This window comes from Trachemys scripta, chromosome 4 (genome assembly GCF_013100865.1).
Source record: "Trachemys scripta elegans isolate TJP31775 chromosome 4, CAS_Tse_1.0, whole genome shotgun sequence".
Taxonomy (NCBI): Eukaryota; Metazoa; Chordata; order Testudines; family Emydidae; genus Trachemys; species Trachemys scripta.
Genome location: NC_048301.1, coordinates 97,588,698 through 97,608,195, shown reverse-complemented (window position 1 = coordinate 97,608,195; position 19,498 = coordinate 97,588,698). Strand labels below are relative to the sequence as shown.

Below are 19,498 nucleotides of genomic sequence, written 5' to 3'. Positions count from 1 at the left end.
GACAATGTACAATTTTCCCTCTCCTTCATTATCACATTAGACGTCGTACCTTCCTGTATCAGTATACTTTCCAAATCTGACACAGGAGAGTGACTATTTCTAGACCTTATGGTTGTGAAGAAAAAAATACGGATTGAGTATAAACGGATGATTTGCTGGCTTCTTGAGTGTGCAGATAGCTGTGCCTCTGTTGTTGCTTATGGCTTTCCCAAGATACACCAGAGTTAAAATTTACCAGAGTCTTGCTAGTTTCACTTAACTAACTTCCATAGATTCAGAGTTTTTAGTAGCAATCTGTGTGATTTACATATGGTACATAGTATACAGTACTTTTATACCTTTAAATTGCTTTGTGGGTGTGACATTTTAACCCAGACCAATGAGTGGTTGTAACACAACCTGCCCTGCAACTCTGTGTGCTTTCAGTGCTATGCTCCTGTGGCTCACAGCCCTGACACCAATAGCCAGCCTTACAAGCATCCAGGTCACACCCTGGCTTCCACCACCCAGTTATTTTTGCAGTGACCCAAACACCCTCGCAGTCCCAAATTTACTCGAAAACCATCTCCCTGTGTGATAATTTGCTGAGGCTCCCAGAATTGTGAGTCACTGTGTTACCCTTCTGAGCCTCAGCAAGTGAGAGTTTTGCTACTGCTAAGCTGTGTGACAATTCCCCTGCCACATCAGTTTGTCTGCTTTGCCAGCAAACTCCTCAGGACTCCGCCAGTGCAAACTTTGCCTTACGAGTAACAGTGAACCCCAACTCCTGAATTTCCCTGAGACATCTCCCTGCAGTGTCCAGCTCTCTTCTGGAACACTCACAGAAGTTAAGTTTGTTGCTGCTGCCAAGAGAGAATAAACAGCAGTTCATTAATTTCACCGCAGTTTGACAAACTCTCTTATTTCAGTCACAGCACAGAATTGATTTAAAGTAAAAGTCAAACAAGCTTATTAAACAAAAAGTCATAGGTTTAAGTGATATCAAGTATAAGGAATAAAGACAGAAATAGTTACAAACAAGCAAAAGTAAAAATACACTTCAGAGACTGGTACTTGCTAAAGTTAACTTTTAATTCTTGCCTAAGCAGGATTGTCACCAATATTGAGTTCCCTCAGACCTCAACCCTCTTGGTTGAAGGACTCAAGATTCTGTGATTTCAAGAGCTCAGGCCCCTTGAATCCGCCAAGTGATGGACCGCTATGGGGTTCTTTCCCCCTTTCCTTTTATAGTCCAGTAAACCTTTGAAATGTATTCTTTGGAAAGTAAGTCCTGCTGGGATTTAGACACCATGCTATCTTCCCAAATTTCATTGGCCCTTCTTCAAAAAGCAGGAAGGCTTTCCAGGGGTGCAGTCTCCATCCCCCCTGCTGATTTGTAGGGAAATTGGGCTTCCATTGTTTTTATTCCACACTGCTTAATTTACATTAGAGACAAGTAGGTAGCTGCCTTCCCTCCTGTCTGGGAGAAAACCTGTTTCTCCCTGTGTGTGGTCACAGACTTTTTTAAAACATAAGAACAGTGAGTATCTTGTGACGGGTTAGGTCACAGAAACCCCCTTGGGACTGCCACATGATGTGCTGGGACTACCTCTGAGCCCATTTTCTCTGGCAGCTTGGGACTTCAGTACCTTACCTTGTTTGAGCCAGACACTCTTGCTTGCTGCAAACACAGATCCAGGTTGGAACCACGTCCCCCAACAGCTGCAGGCTTAACTGAAAACAGCTTAAGAATTGCTCCTGTCTCCAACACTCAGATACCCAGCTCCTAATGGGGTCCAAACCCCAAATAAATCTGCTTTATAAAGCTTATACAGGGTAAACTCATAAATTCTTCGCCCTATATAATACTGATAGAGAGATATGCACAGCTATTCCCCCCCCCCCCCCCCCAGCATTAATACTTACTCTGGGATAATTAATAAATAAAAAGTGATTTTATTAAAAACAAAAAGTAGGATTTAAGTGGTTCCAAGTCATAACAGACAAAACAAAGTGAATTACCAAGCAAAATAAAATAAAACAGCAAGTCTAAGCCTAATACAGTAAAAAACTAAATGCAAGTAAATCTCACCCTCAGAGATATTCCAATAAGCCTCTTTTACAGACTAGCCTCCTTCTAGTCTGGATTCAGCAAACACACACACTCCTGTAGTTACTGTCCTTTGTTCCAGTTTCTTTCAGGTATCCTTTGGGGTTGAGCCAGCTGAAGACAAAATGGAGGGGTTTCCAGGGGTTTAAATAGACTTTCTCTTGTGGGTGGAAACCCCTTCTCCTCTCCTATGCAGAATCCAGTTGCAAGATGGAGTTTTGGAGTCACATGGGCAAGTCACATGTCCATGCATGACTCAGAACTTTACAGGCCGATGTCATGTTCCCAGGAAAGCTCAGATGTGGATTGGCGTCTCTCAAAGTTCATTGTTAGCTTAAGTGTTTCTTGATTGGGCACTTACTGAGAATAGTCTTTTCTCAAGAAGCTGACCAACTGCTTACTGAGGCTACTTAGAATCAAACATGAATATTGGCTATGTACTTAACTTTGAATGCAAAAATGATACATGCATGTAAATAGGATGAATATATAAGTAGATCAGAACCTTTGCAGAGATATGTTACATGGCATATCTAGCATAAAGCATATTCCAGTTAAGTCATATTTACACTCATATGCATATTTCTATAAAGCATTATAGGGTGCAACATCACATATCTATAATTCATTATATAGTGTTAATGCATACATTTTACATTGATATTAATCACTAGTGTGTCACAGGCTTTCATAAAACCTCTTACTCAATACATGTTTATAATACAGTAATATTGTATACAATCAGCTGATTCAACTTATATTTGAGGTTCAGATCCCACTGTCTTTATAGTTAAGAGGCTTTCTCCCACACTCATTAATTTAATGGCTTTTTTTACTTTTTATATAAATGTGCCTTCATTGTCTCTGCCTGGCAACCAGGCTGGTCGGACAAGCAAATACACGTTCCCTTTGTCTAAAGTAGACAGTGCTTATGCATTGGTTGCCAAACGCCTTTTAAGAACATAATTCTAACACATATTTATAACTCTTTACATCACACAAGAAGATTATTAATCAGTGAGTTGTTAGTTTTCCAATGATGTATTACATGATGTTGTTTGGGTATATATCATCACAGCAATGTTAGGTGTAGTGAGTATGTCAGGCCTAACAAGAGTTGCTGACACAGAGTAGTGAATCCCCAATGGGACTGTGTGTCACAATGACTTTGAGGGGAGTGACAGCACAGGTATTTTTACCCTGGTTGGAAGACTTACTTCTCAGGCTGGTAGATGTTGGGTTAATGTTTCAAGCCCTACATCTTTATATGAGCGTAATATTGAAATTAGTGTTGTGGTTGCTTATTAGTTTCCCACAGATTACTCATTTCTGTAAACAATGCCATATGCAAAGTGTTTAAACCTTTATGTAATTTTAAAGTAATGGCAAAACATTGCTTTAGCCGTTGAAAGGATGCTTGGGTTCTTAGTGTACAGGAAGCAGGTATACAAATCCTAAAACTGACAGTATCAACAATTAATTGATCACTAGAGAGTAGAAATTTCAAAGTGTATGGTGTAATACTTTGTAAGTAAGAGCTAGGCTAATTGTAATGCTGTTTATAAGTGGACAGAAATAGAAGTGTTTTGGGGTAAGTAATCATTTACAACAAATTCAACCTGTGGTATTGATAGCAATTTTCTAAACTATTGTATTAATCAGTAGCATTTTAATGTGTATTGATAATTTCACATATGTGATTCCTTTATATTGGAGAAATGCAGATTCTGATGTTCATTCCCTGTCTTAAGTGTTTTTAATATTATTTCTTAGACAGTTATGACCAGAGTGCATTACAGGCAGTCCAGCTGGAAGATGGAACCACTGCTTACATTCACCATACAGTTCAAATGCCACAGTCAGATACCATCTTAGCTATTCAAGCTGATGGCACAGTAGCAGGCCTTCATACAGGAGATGCTACAATTGATCCAGATACCATCAGTGCTTTGGAGCAGTATGCAGCCAAGGTACATTATAGTACATTTTATCTGTATGTAATTTCTTTAATATATAGCATCACAATACATTTTTACACAGAGATCTTATAAACTAAGATATATGATGAGAATTAATTAGAGGAATTATTCAGAAGCTTGGAAGATGGAAAAGATGAATTTCTAATAGACAAGGCCTCACAAATAAAAGATATAATTTCAAACTGTGTCGAGTTTCAGGTAGGGATTATGAAGTTAAATACTGAAGGAGTAGAGTGAGATAGCAAATGTGTAAGTGGATAGAAAATCAGAGGGGTATAGTAGAAGCAAATATATGGAAAACCATAAGAGTGATTTTGAATAATTTAAAAGATGGTTTGGAAACCAGTGAAGGTAATTGAGAGTAGGAACTCTCTGAAGTTTACAAAGCATTGGGTGTAGGAGGACTATAGAAAAAGGAATTGCAGTGGTTGAAACAAGAGCTAAAGTAATGAGCTTGCTGTTGGAAGGGTTAGGGTAAGGATGAAGTCTGCTAAAGTTCCAGAGATGATGATGAGGCATCTTTACAGACAAGTGATTTATGGAATGGAAGAGACAGCATGAGATGCAGGACAATTCAGTTTTTCTGTCATTGAGGTTAAGTTAAGCAGAGTGATAACAGAGACGTGGAAGAGAGCAAAGAAGTGTATTTGTTACAAGAAATCAAGATGTAATCTGTCTTGGTCAGAGTCCAGGCAGGCGGTTTGATGGGAAATAGGACAACTGGAGAGTGAGCTGAAGTTGATACAGAGCTGGCTGTTGTCATCATAAGAGTTTTGTCCAACATTGAAGGTTCCAGTGAAATGTCCCTGACTATGTCATTATATGGGGAAATGGACCATCAATTTAACTATTTGTAGTAGAAAGGATGAGGGCAAGGCAAACAGCCTCCACCAGAAATGAAGGAAGAATAGATAGAAAGTAGGATTCCAGGCAAAAAGGGGAGTATTGGAGACACCGCCTTTTTACTCAAAGCACTCAAGAAGGAGAGAGTATTAATGGTATTAAAAATGGTACTGATACCAAGCAGGGTAAGAAGAATGAGGAATCCATTGTCAGTATCAGAAAGTAGACACTGACCCCATGAAGTAGTGCACACTGTAGAATGAACTGGTTGAAAGTCAGGCTGACTTGAGAGGTGATTGAACAGGTAAGAGAAGATTACTCTTCCCCCCCTCCCCCAAATTTGCTGATAGAAGGGGAGGGTCATGACAGGACAATAATTTGAAAGTGGGGAGGAGTAAAATGACTCTCTTCAGAAGAAGTGATGATGAGGTGAGTAGTGTTAGTGATCCTTTTTTGAGTGCAAAATGGAAAGATCCAGTGTATAGATTGATGATGGTGACATGATATGAGGCACTAAAGAAAGAGAGGTATCTAGACAGCTACTGAGTTTGGCAGGAGGTCCTTTGAAGAGATGCTGTTTAATCCTAAAAATGAAAAGCTGACATTTATGCACAGAAGCTGCAATGGAGCATAGCAGTTCAGAGATTCTGCTTAGATAAAACCTCACATTATGCAGAAAACTAAAACATGAGGGACAAACTAATTGTAGGAGCAGCAATTTTCTTATGTTTTCAGTCTTCCAGTGTCCCAGCTCCTGGATGATAACCTTTGGTACTTGTATTGCACTTGCAAAGAGACAGTAGAGCAAGACAACCTTAATTCTGGCATTTCCTAACTTTGAGTACAACCTTAATGTTCTTTTAACATATTTTTGTGTGTGGGTGTGTAATATTAAATTATACTGGTAGTTTAACTGTTCTTAGAGTTTCTTTCTTAGAATGAAATCTATCCCAGACAGAGTTGTGTTTAGCACAGCTAAGCAGGGGCAAAGATCTGCACTGGTCCCCAAGGGTTGTAGCATTCCGGTCATGTACCGGCATGCTTCTGTGCCAGGAGCTTTGGGGATAATGTAGAAATGGTTATGGTGGATTCTCCCACATTGGAGGAATCCTTTACTGTCCATTTGTACCTTCGGAATAGCTCAAAGGGGCCATTGTAAGGGCATGATCTGGCTCTGTAGTTTTAAATATGCCATCATGTCCTCTTTACTAATAGTTTCAGGAACTCCATGCACATAACAATGCTGGAAATTGTTTGCTTATAAGAAAGATTTAGAACCAAATTCATCCCTAATTTAACTTCATTGAAGTCATTGGTGACAGAACTAGCTCTTGAAGTCACTGTAGTTAAATCAAGGACAAATTTGGTCCTTGCTCTCCCTCCTTATTTTAATACAACCTTAAGAAGTTCAGCACTTTGGTAGTTATACAAGGCTTTTGTTATAACATGGTTGACTTTAGTGGGATTTTACTTTTTTAAAGAGCTAATATACCGTATGGTAGCCATGTTTCAAGATGATGGAGTCACAGAGCTATGAATGAGTGTGCACCCTCAGAAGCTGAGTCCTTTCCCTTTTGCATTATTCACTGAAGAAAAGCATCTGGTAAATAATTTTAATTTTTTTCTTTCATATTATTTTCAGGTGTCTATTGATGGAAATGAAAGTGTTAGTAGCTCAGGAATGATAGGTGAAAATGAACAAGAGAAAAAAATGCAGGTATGTAATATTGTACAATATAATTGGATCCACTGGATTTTTATTTTCTCTGTCTCTTCTATGCCCAACAGTCTTTACAGTGCAACTGTTCACCTTCCTCATAACAGCTGGAAGCACGCCAAATCATAGGTGCTGGAACTAGGGGTGCAGGGGGTACTGCAGCACGCCCTGGCTTGAAGTGGTTTCCATTATATACAGGGTTTACAGTTTTGTTCAATGGCTCTCAGCATCCCCACTATACAAATTGTTCCAGCACTCATGTGCCAAATATTTAGCTCTGAGCCAGGTCCTTGGGCTGCCTATCAGGAGTTCTCTGACTCCAAACCTGTGCAGATGACAAGCTCCATTTCTCCCTTTATAGAAGAATAATTCATGGGATTTAAAAAATATTTACATTCAGTCACCATCACCAGCTGCCACTCCACCAATGTATACAGTTTGGGGAGACAGTGCCCCCTCCAACTCTGCCCATGGCAGGCCACCTAGGTCTGTGTCACATCCCAGCTTTGGGCTGTAGCCCACAGTTTGGGAACCCTGATCTATACTGAACTCCTGCACATTGCAGGCCATAGAACCTCTCCCATCCACTCCTGTAACAGACCCATAACCTCTGGCTGAGTTATTGAAGTCCTCAAATCATCATTTAAAGACTTTGTTACAGAGAATCCACCATTTACACTAGTTTAAACCTGCAAGTGACCTGTGCCCCATGCTGCAGAGGAAGGCAGCCCTCCTCCCCCCCCCGATCTCTGCTAATCTGACCTGGGGGGAAATTCCTTCCTGACCCCAAACATGATGATCAGTTAGACTCTGAGCTTGTGGGCAAGACCCATTAGCCAGACACCTGGGAAAGAATTCTCTATAGTAACTCAGAGCCCTTCCCATCTGGTGTCCCATCACCAGCCGCTGGAGATATTTGCTGCTAGCAGTTGCAGATCAGCTACATGCTATTGTAGGCAGTCTCATCATACTATAACCTCCATACATTTATCAAGCTCAGTTTTGAAGCCAGTTAGGTTTTTTTACCCCTTCTACTCGCCTTGGAAGGCTGATACTTCACTCCTCTAATGGTTAAAAACCTTCATCTAAATTCAAGCCTAAACTTACTGATGGTCAGTTTATATCCCTTGATTCTTGCATCAGCACTGACACTGAACTTAAATAACGCCCTGATATTTATCCCTCTAATGAATTTATAGAGAGCAATCATATCTTAGCCTTCTGTTGGTTAGGCTAAACAAGCCAAACTCTTTGAGTCTCCTCTCATGGGTAGGTTTTCCATTCCTTGGATCATCCTAGTAGCCCTTCTCTGCACCTGTTCCAGTTTGAATTAATCTTTCTTAAACATGGGGGACCAGAATTGCACCTGGTATTCCAGATGAGGTCTCACCAGTGCCTTGCATAATGATACAAACACTTCCCTGTCTCTATTGGAAATACCTTGTCTGATGCATCTTTAGTTCAGATATTTTTAATAAGCAGTATCCATTGGTCCACACACATGCAGTTGTTCTTCTCTCTCTGAACTGAGGGTATAAGGGAACTGGCATCTCTCCAGTTCCTCATTACTGCCAGATGGCCTGAGTTGGAACCTTTGTCTAGTTTCTTCTTCAATTGTGTTAATCTGTAATTATATTTTAAATAGTTTTAGTATTTAACTCTTTCAGTTTTAAGTACTAGTGTGGTTGGTTTGTTGTTTTTCACTGTCGGAATTAGGATTATGTCCAGACTCCTGGGGTTCAAAAATTAAGTTTTTTATCCCTGCTGCTTTTTAGTGAGCAACATACACCAACTCTGCTGTTGCTGCCTAGATGAGGCTCACATCTCAGCGAAGTACAGGATTTGCTGCTCCTTCCCTCCCAGAACTCATGATGGTGAATAACTAAGACTTAGAAAACATCTGATGGAGAAAGCCATGAGACTCCAATTAGATCTGGGTTGGGGAGACCCCCTGTACATGAGCCTCAGTCAACAGGCAGTCCAGAAGCTCAGGAGTCGAGCCTAAGACTTCCAAGACTAAGGAGAAGGCTTCTTATGAGAGTAAAGGAAACTCTTACAAGCATAGAGACAAACCTTCTTCTAAGGATGCCCCCAAGAAAAGAGATCCTTTTCTGACTCCTTCAAGGTCAGAACAGTCCTCACACATGGGTCCTCTAGATTTTGCTAGAGTAAACCTCCTCAGCAGGAAAAAGTGACCAGAAAGAGTATGGATCCCTCAGTTGCGGCTTTTGTGGCTCACTCGCTTTTGACAGGCAGATCATACAAGGAGGTCCAGTTGCCAACCTAATTCCTCCTCTGTGTACTACATTCCCTAGGAATTTTTACCAACCACAAAAAGTCCACTTTGACCACCCACAAGGTCCTAAAACTTCTTAGGAGCAATCTTAGACTCAATGACCGCAAACGTCTAGCTACCTGTTGAAAGATTCCACGCCATGGGCAATCTCATAAAACAGGTCACCCTCGGACTTCAGTTAGACTTGCCTTTTCTGCCTCAGCCACATGGCCTCATGTGCACACCTGATGCCATTTGCCAGGCTCCATCTCCATTATCTGCATACCTTGCTTCAGTCCATCTACTCACCAGAAAAAAATCAACATCAGTACCAATTAACAGTTCCATCCAAGGTTCTAGCCTCTCTTGTCCAGTGGACAAAGCCGGAGAAAGTTCAAGTGGGGACTCCTTTCCTCACACCTACACCTGAGGCGAGTATCATTATAGATCCTTCCCTCTTATATGGGGGAGGTCATATGAACAATCATACTGCACAAAGCAGCTGGACCCCTCGGGAGTCCAGGTTGCATATCAGTTTATTGGAATTAACAGTGGTCTGTCAGGTCTGCAACACTTTCCTCCCACTCATTCATATCATGACATATCCAGATAATGTCAGAGAGTATGTTAACTGTCTTCTATATAAAAAAGCAGGGAGGAACAATATCCCTTCCTCTGTGTGTAGAGACAGTCAACCTCTGGAATTGATATATCAGACATCAAGTAACCCTTTCTGTGGCATAGTTACCAGTTGTGCAGAATTCCCTAGCACTGGGATCCTTGCTATTCTAGAATATCCACTTATCCTTAAGGCATCGGGTCTCTCTGTTAGCTCCTTTTGGGGTCATTTAGCAGCAATCAGTGCTTTTCATCTTCCTGTCAACTCATCCCACGACAAATAGATTCCTTAAGGGACTTCTTATATCCTTCCCACGACTGGTGAAGCCAAGACCTTAGTAGGACCTCAACCTCATTCTTTCATCTCTCACCAGACCTCCTCGTGAACCTTTAGCCACATGGACTAAATTGTTTCTTAGTTATTGAGCCCTGGTAGTATTCTCAGCCCCATATAAACCTAGAAAAAGACAGTTCCTGCTCTGCCCTGAATTGATAATCTAACCAAAACATAGATTGCACAGTCCAAATATGCAGGCATAAAGGCGTAAGGTCTAAACTTCAAGCCAGAAATGCTTTTTAAAAAATTGTTTGTTTAAGTCTATATTAATTATTTGAGGGGTTATTATTTAAAAGCCTCACAGAAGAAGTGTGTTTTAAGGAATGATTTGAATAAAGAGAAATAAAGTTGTTTGGTAGACCAGTCTGAGAGGAAATTCCAATTTCAGGAGCTGCATTGAAGAAGGCATGAAGACAAGAAGGGGAGAAGGAAATGAATCTTACTGGACATTAGGGAGAGTAGATTGGAAGGAAGGCAAGCTTCAGGAGGAGACTCAGCAAACACAATAACTGGCAGGGTGGACTGAGTCAAAAGACATCAACTAGGATTAACTCTTGTTATTTCTTGTTTTGAAAATCTGATTTTTGTCTAATTGGTTATAAAAGACTTAAATGACTTACATGTTGTCATATTTGTTTTATCCTAGATTGTCTTGCAAGGACATGGAACAAGAGTGACAGCTAAATCTCAGCCAAGTGGAGAGAAGGCTTTTCGCTGTGAATATGATGGCTGTGGAAAATTGTACACAACAGCTCACCATCTTAAGGTAATTGCAGAATGAGGGTCAGTAGATTGCAGGTATTCTTTGGTTACACAATTACATGGACAAAAGTAATGGAAACGTACAAGAAGTCAGACATGAGCATTCTTTTATCTGACGAAATCTCCATCAGTAGGATGTTCTAGATGCCCCAGTTCCTCCAAACTGTCATGCTTAGTGTTCTGAGATGAGGCCCTTTATAGAAAGTTGAACAGGTAATGGACTTCAGAGTGGTAGCCGTGTTAGTCTTTATCAGCAAAAACAACGAGGAGTCCTTGTGGCACCTTAGAGACTAACAAATTTATCTGGGCATAAGCTTTTGTGGGCTAGAACCCACTTCATCAGTTGCATGGAGTGGAAAATACAGGAGCAGGTATAAATACATGAAAAGATGGGAGTTGCCTTACCAAGTGTGAGGTCAGTCTAATGAGACAATTCAATTAACAGTAGGATACCAAGTCCACGAAAGCTTATGTCCAAATAAATTTGTTAGTCTCTAAGGTGCCATAGGTAATGGACTGTTATCAGTGGGCCAACAAAATACACCCCACACTTTGGGAAACGCTGCCAGAAAACATGAATTAAACAAATGCATCACAGCTGAGAACTGGAAAGACCAGCAGGAAAAAAGGTTGAACGTAAAGATTGTCAATCTTCTGATTGTCAAAGCAGGATGAATGCAGATGTGTAAGGTTCCTATATTGCAAGTATCAAAAAGTATGTCACTTATTTCTTCAAGATAGCCACCATCAGCAGTAGCCTAGAGATGCTACAATTAGAATTTAATTTCCATGTTTATATATGATGGAAAGCTCTGCTCTATCATGTGAATTCCCATATTGCTGTATTGTGATGTTTAATTCTTTAGAGTGATCAAATATTCAAAGTTGAAAAGTTGGAACAGCTCTTGTTTCTCTACTCACTCCCTGGTTCCCTTTCTCAATCCCATGCTTAGCTCTGGTACACGGAACATGTAGAGAAGTACAGATGCCAACTAGGTTAGTCACTTGCAGATGGGAGAGGGTACAATCTTGCCAGTGATAGTGCAGTCTAGAATCAGTCTCTCGCTCCATGTGAATCTAATCCTGTGATGGAGTACTGGCTAGATGTCTCATGCAGCAGGGGGAGGATCACTGGGAGGCCTCATAGGGATTGAGGGAAGATTAGAAAGTTGGCAACCCTAAACTCCAATCGCATAAAACCAAACACCCTTGCCCCACCCCTGCCCTGAAGCTCTGACTCTACCCCTTCCCCTAGGCCCCACCCCCTGCTCACTCCATCCTCCCTCCCTCCATCGCTCGCTCTCCCGCACCCTCACTAACTTTCACCGGGCTGGGGCCTGAGATTGGGGTATGGGAGGGGGTGTGGGCTCTGGGGTGGGGCCAGATATGAGGGTTTCAGGGTGCAGGAGGGGGCTCAGGGCTGGGGTAGCAGGTGCAGGAGGGGCTGCGGCTCCACCTGGGGCTGTGGGCTCTGGGGTGGGGCTGGGGATGAGGGGTTTGGGGTGCAGGAGGGGGCTCAGGGCGGGGCTCAGGGCTGGGGTAGGGGGTTAGGGTGCAGGCTCTGGGAGGGAGTTCGGGTGTGAGAGGGGGCTCAGGAGGTTGGGGTGCAGGAGGGGGTGTGGGGTGCGGGCTCTGGGAGGGAATTAGGGTGCGGGAGTAGGTTCTGACCTGGGGCAGGGGGTTGGGGTGCAGGCGGGTGTGAGACTGTAGCCAGGTGGCGTGGCCAGTGGTTGCTGCAGAGCCGGTGCTTGGGATGGGGGCAGCGCACAGAGCCCCTGTGGCTGACCCTGCGCCTAGGAGCCAGACATGTCAGCTGCTTCTGGGAGACACGCAGAGTCAGGGCATTCAGGGAGCCTGCCTTAGTCCCACTGTGCCGCTGAACGGACTTTTAATGGCCTGATCAGTGGTGCTGACCGGAGCCACCAGGGTCCCCTTTCAACCAGGCATTCCAGTCGAAAAGCGGATGCCTAGCAACCCTATTGGGGTGGAGTGTAGCCCTTGAGACACACATGCACACAGCCAGACTACTGTCAATATTGCCAGTTCAGCTGTTTAGTGACCCCTTCAGTTGGCTATTCTGCATGTTTACAAAAATAGGACAAATCACCTGTTTCAATAAAAGTGATCAGGGCATCAAGTCAGATCCTGAAAACAGAGACATTACTACTTTTCCAGAACACATCATTATCCTATTTTTAAAAAACCTTTATTACTGTTTAAAAAAAGAACACTTCTTAAGCAGTTACTTCTAAGAAGAGAGACTAAACATGTAATTTTTGACAATGAAATAGTTTTTATATTCAAGAAAGCAAACAAAATACTGTATTATATCAATGTGGTGGATGTCTTTTAACAGGTGCATGAAAGGTCACACACAGGAGATCGACCATATCAATGTGAACATCCTGGTTGCGGCAAAGCATTTGCAACAGGTAAGTTGTGGGAGTGTGTTCTCCTGTTTGCTAGGGCCTGTCTGTCTCCTTATAAGCAGTTGCTGTTTCAAAACAATCTTTTCTTGGTTTTTGAACATGATTTTAATACATAGAAACAAAGAGATGGGGTTAAAAATATCCTGAAACATGAAAGATTAAGAAGATATCATGAAGAACTCCTTCCATTGTAATATAGAAAGCCTGTAGGCATACTAATATAAGCAATACTCGGCTGAAAGGCCAACACAGAAACAACTGCACTTCAGTGACTTCACATAAATTTAGTTGCACTGTGTTTGTAAAGCAATTTTAAAATTATAGTACAAGGGTGGCCAAATTTACTGACCCTCTGAACCACAAATAACAATCTTCAGAAGTTTGAGAGCTGGGGCGCACCTGCCAGAACTCAGAGCTTCAGCCCCGTGAGAAGAATCTGTTGGGGCTCAGGGCGTTAGCTTTGAGGGGAAGGGGGTTTCAGGCCTTCAGCCCCATGGGAGGTGCCTCCCATTCTTTGGGGCTGAAGGCCTGCTCCTGCTGAAGCCCTGGCAGGTGTTCCCCGTGGGGCTGAAGCCCTGAGATTCCCCTCCCCGCTGGGCAGAAGCCAGAGGTGATGCATGGGGAGGGCATGTGGGGTCACGTTCCCCCCCCATTTCCCTGCCAAATTTTTGCTAGGGTTTGCTGACCCTACTCGGTCTCATAGTGTCGCCGGGCCTCCTCCCTGCATGGCAGCTGCTGGAGCTGGCAAATTGAGAGCTGTGACCATGGGGAGAAGCAGCAGCAAACAGCTAGGAACTACAGGGAGTACCACTGCTTTTGCTGCTGCCTATCCCTGCAGATCCCAGCTGTTTGCAGCTGCCTCTCCATGCAGAGCTAACACCTGGGAGCTGCAGGGAGGGGCCGCTGAGGGTAAGAGGCGGGGATGTATCTGGGGGTTGTGACTCAAGCGTTTGGAGAGGCTGAACCTTTACATTTTGTCCCCCCACTATCAGCAGCTACCTGTCATCTCTGGCAGAAGCCCCTCACCCCACTGCAGGGCAGAAGCCCTGAACTCTCCCTGGCAGTCTGGTAGGTGGAGAATGTGGGGAGCTCTGCGAGCCACACTTTAGCTATGCAAGAGCCGCATGTGGCTTGCGAGCCGCAGCTTGGCCATCCCTGCTGTATACCATTGCAACAGACAGAAGGACAAATATATTACCTTTTTTCCTATTAATGTCTAAGTGTATTTTAGGTCAGTTATTGTACCAGTTGAGCCTGGCAAACCCTGCAAATGTTTAAATGCATCTTCAAGGATTAAATGACCTGGATTAAATAGTAGTAGCTTTTCTGAGTTGGATTCTGAGGCTGTATTTGTGTTGTAGAAGTAAGAAAGAACACAAGTTAGAGGATTGGCTAACTTGGTAGACTCACTTCATGTTTTCAAATAGTGTTTTTTAATCAAAACTTCAACTGTAATGGAGATATAATGGCAGCACATTGTAAAGTTAAATCAGGAACCACATTCTGAGAATCCATGGCCTTTGCTTAGTAGAAATGTGTATATCACTATGGGGCCAGGGAAGATGCATGTTAGTCTGTCTTCAGCAACTCTTTCTGGGTTCTTTGGTTCCACATTTTTCTAGGGGACTAGAGATAGGATGCTCTCAGTGGAAGGTCCTCTGCTCAGAAACTAGCCCCCACCTTGTCACTTCAGCAAAATCCCCATTTTGTTGTCCCTTCCGGGCACAGTGCAAGGCAGTCTATTTAGGGCCTAATCCAAAAACCATTGAAGAGAATGGGAGTCTTCCCATTGAGTTCAGTGGCCTCTGGATTAGGCCTTTAAATGTCTCAGTATTGTTATTTATCACAGGATTATTGCTCTAGATATTTGTCTTGGAAGGGGAGATTGTCTGTGGTTATTGCATAATGTGTTTCTAAAAAATGAAATAGCATCCGGAGGCTTGACTGATGGGTGCAATTTTATAACTCAGAATAGTTGTTTGTAAAATAAGAAGCCAATAAATAAATGGGAGCCACGTGCCAGTTGTGTCTGAATTCAGTGGGAGCAGGATTGGGCTCTGTCTGAAACTATTATGATGGGAGTAGCTGCTAAGAGAGAAAGCACAGATTGTTCTGGACTTTTTTACAGAAGTTTGAGCAAAGGTTTGACCACTTTGGTATAATCACCAGAATTTGTCCCATTGTGAGGAAAAGGAGAAAATTTTGAAAAAAGTACACTTTTTCTTAAATAAAGTGAAAGAGGATTTCTAAAATGCAAGCAGTGCTTTGTTGATCTGGTTATGTGACCAATGATGTGTTTGGAGAGTGAGATGAATAGAAGAACTGATTTTTGTTACTGATTGATCAGAGGATTTCATAACTGGACTGGTTAGCACAGCTTTTGTGACCAGATACATTCTGAATATTAGATATATTTCTATTGCAGTATTGTAACAACTAAGATTTTGTTTGCCTTCTCTCCCCCCTCTCCCCCCACCTTTCGACTTTGAAAATTGTCTTCAAGGTTATGGATTAAAAAGCCACGTCCGAACCCATACTGGAGAGAAGCCCTATCGGTGTACAGAGGAGAACTGCACCAAGTCATTCAAGACTTCTGGGGACCTGCAGAAACATATCAGAACCCACACAGGTACAAGGAGTCTTTACAACGGTCGCGCTCTCTCTCGCGCTCTCTCTCTCTCTCTCTCTCTCTGCTTTCTTGGTTCTTTGTTTTAAATTAAAATCTATTTAGATAGACACACTATAGAAGAAATTTAACTCTTTGCTTGTTGAGTGACTTGTACTTGTGAAATCAGAATAAGTATGCTCTGCCTTAGCGCACAACTGCTCTCAAAAGTCCCCTTTGAAGCCTACTTGACAAAACAGTGTTTTAGCATTGCAAACACCGTTGCAAGTCCTTAGCACTATAATAATGCGCCTCATCTCAACATACAGTTTTTTTTTGGAACAGTGCATAGGCCTTCACACTGCTATTGCAGTTGCACTATCTTTGAACCAGGTGTATCACCATTGCATCTTACACTGACTGAGTCAGTCTGCACCTTTGCAGTGCCACTGTGGATAAAAAGTACTAGAATTGCAGCTGCAGCAGAGCAATTACTCCTCCCAGTGCCAACTCTAAGTGCTGCTACTCATCCTCCAGTGACAGTTTTGTCATTTCAGAGCTAGCTGTCAAATATCTTGCCTACCAGCTGTGTGCAGGACCAAGAACTGTGGTACTCAGCTTGTCTTGGCTCTTCCTGTTTCCCCAACACCCTCAGAGCAGCAGGGAAGGACACAAAAAGATCATGCAAAAAAACAAAAAAACAGTTTTATTAAAACTTTTCAGTTGTGTAAAAAATACAATCTTTTGGTGTGTCCCATACAGAGGTGGATCACTTGAAAAATAAAAAGAACAAAAATCCCTTATTAGCAGCAGCTATATGCATGGAAGCACTATGTGCACACACCATCCACTTACTATAATAGTTGTTGTATTGACAGTCTGTACATCTATGGAATGTCACCTTCACTCCTGAGATCTGAAAAAGGGACATAAATTTAAAAATACACAGCCAGGATTACCACCTAACACCTACTCAATCTCTAATGCCACTAAATACTTCAGGATAGTGCTCCAGCACCTCCTTGTTCTTCCTCCCCCAACCAAATACCCTGGAAGAGAGAGAGAGGAGTGGTCCCCCAATTTATTAGATGGGGTGGAATAGCGGGGAGCTTGTTGGACCACATGGAGGACGTTCTTCCTCCAGACCCTGGCCTTGACCTCCCACATCTTTGGATTTTAGAGGTTAAAAAAAGAGAGAGGGAAGGAAACCCTTAGTTGTACTTCAGATCCAGAAAAGAGAATCAAAACCACGGGGAAACAACAATTCTAAAAACTATTGAAAGAATAAAATCATTCCATCTTCCTGAGCTTCCAGATCCAAAGTCAGTCTGCCAGTGGGCCAGGGGACACTTGTGATTCTTCACTATGATATCTGTGTGAGGGCATACCAGTGTTCATCACCTTCGCCTCCCAGCTCATATGCAGATCTTTGTTGAGAACTGAATCATATTAATGCAGTCATTACACAGTGCAGACAAATACATATTTAGATATCATAGATTAGTGCTCTCTAAATTTTTCATAGGATGGACCTCATCTTAAATAGAAAAATTGTCCGGTGGACTGCCCCTCCTCTCATTTTTGCAATCACACATATTTGACAATTACAGCATTTGCTTACATAGAAAAGTCATATTAGTAAAGAATGTTATGTATTTTAATGCAATTTAGCATCTGCAACTAAGGAGTTGAGCCAGCACCATGTAACCAACCAGCTCTTCACAGACCACCAGCAAGTCTTTCACAGTCCATCGATGGTCCATGGATGGTTTGGGAACCTCTGCCACAGACATTGGATGCTTTGCCAGGAATTATGAATATATGCAACAGTACACAGGCTCAGCAGTAGTTGCAGTGAGTTCTGTTTGTGGATAAACAGAGTGATGCAGGCAAAACAGGATGACTAATGTGGATGCACTGAACCAGTGCAAGTTGCACAGTGCAGTTCTCTTCTGTAGACAATGCCAGAGTCCCTCAACCCTGATTGGCATTACGAACTAAAGCTGATATTGATCAATGCAAGATCTGCTGGTAGCAACAAAAAACACATGCCCTCATCAGTGATGAGGCACCTGACATAGTCTGCATCACCAAAACCGGGAAGGATGACTCCACAAGCCCTGGGTTGGTGCACTTCATTCCCCCAGGTTTCTCCATATATCACAGACCTAGATAGCACAAGAAGGCAGGTAGTACTGCATTCATCTTTTCTGCAAACCTGAAATGCAAGAGATGTGCCTCAGGTAAGACCACTTCATTTGAACTTATTCATCTCACAGTAGAAACCAGAGCCAAAGCGAACGTAGATTTTATGCTCACTTACAGACCACCGCAGACTAAAGGGTTCACAAGAGAGTTCACTGATACTTTGCCAGAGATGATGGAGAGATGCTCCAGACTTGTCATCCTGGGAGATTTCAACAAGGCCACTGATACCAAAGCCCAGAAACTCATGTCCTCACTTCCCTCCTGAAGGTGTTCACAAGTCATTTCTGGTTCCAGCCATAAATCCAGTCACATCCTGGACCTGACCTTCAGGCTTTATGTCAGGATAGAGAACATCACAACCCAGCCACTATTTTGGACTGATCGTTGTATCATTAGGGCAGTGGTTTCAGACTTTTCATTGCCCACACAACAAGAAAGACTAGTGACCCTGATTCAACCATGGAGACTCATGGACTCCAACAAATTTCATAACCTTCTAAAGGACAACAGTACCCCACCTGCAGAATGAGGTGTTGAGGACCTGGTGAGTCATTGCCATTCCACAGTGGTCTCAGCCACTGCTGTGCTGACCCTCAGTTGATCCCCTTCTCCCCATCACCCATACAGATCTTGGTTTTCTGACACTCTCTGTTCTGGATGAAGGGAGAAGGGGTGGAAACTTGAGTGCTGATAGTGGAAAACAAAGGCTGATTCAGATAGCATGAAAAAAAAATTCCTCAAAGCCTGTGCTGTGGCTGTTACAGGCCAAGACCTCTGTTGAAGCTGCTAAATCTCACCCCAAAGAGCCATCCATTGTGGTAAACCTCTTCATCAGTCCTGAATGCCAACCTGCAACAGAGCCAAGCACCAAACACTGCAAAGAATGCCACTTCGCTGAAAAGATCATGGACGTTTTGAGAAGCCGTCTCAAATAGCATGGATCTGCTCCGTCTCCATTCACCAACCAACATCCCACGTGCATTTCCAGAGTTCAGTACATTCACTGAAGAAGTTTTGTATACCCTAAAGGAGACTCAATACAAGACTTGTGACTCCGACCCATACCCTTTTTGCTTGTGAAAGAGAGTTGTGAACAACTGGTGCCACTCCTGACTGAAATAGCAAATGCCTCATTTAGAGAAGGAATCTTGCTCCTTCAAACACCCAATAGTTTGACTAACACCTGAAGAAATCCACCCTGGATACTTAAGTCCTAGTCAGTTACCATCCTGCATCAAACCTCCCATTCTTAAGTAAGTTCAGAGAAGAGCTAGCAAAAGGCTGACCATGCTCATCTAACTGACCCTAACATTCTGACCCAGCACAGTCTGTATTCAGGGCAGGACACAGAACCAAAACTGCTTTATCGGCACTGATGGATGATCTCATCCTTTCAATGGATAGGCATCCATTCTCATCCTGCTGGACCTCTCTGCAGTATTTGACACTGTTGACCATGAGATTCTGCTGTCTCGCCTGAGAGGGGTGACATGAGTCCAGGATAAGGCACTAAAATGGCTTGAGTCCTCCCTGGAAGGATGTTCATGAAGCTGAACCTGAGCAAGACAGAGGTGATGCCAGTGGCCAGAGGGGAGTATTTTGAAGAGCTAATAACCATGGTGTAGTCTTCATGGGT

At 42.8% G+C, this 19,498-nt stretch overlaps 1 protein-coding gene across 1 annotated transcript in view; it reads left to right on the top strand.

Moving 5' to 3' along the window:
- The window catches only part of ZNF143 (zinc finger protein 143), a 69,279-nt gene that overhangs the window by 18,704 nt on the left and 31,077 nt on the right, over positions 1 to 19,498 (top strand). The window contains exons 6-10 of the mRNA XM_034770038.1: positions 3,863 to 4,059; positions 6,554 to 6,628; positions 10,505 to 10,624; positions 12,977 to 13,052; positions 15,553 to 15,678. Coding sequence (XP_034625929.1) covers positions 3,863 to 4,059; positions 6,554 to 6,628; positions 10,505 to 10,624; positions 12,977 to 13,052; positions 15,553 to 15,678 — 594 coding nt within the window. The remainder of the gene's footprint in view (positions 1 to 3,862; positions 4,060 to 6,553; positions 6,629 to 10,504; positions 10,625 to 12,976; positions 13,053 to 15,552; positions 15,679 to 19,498) is intronic.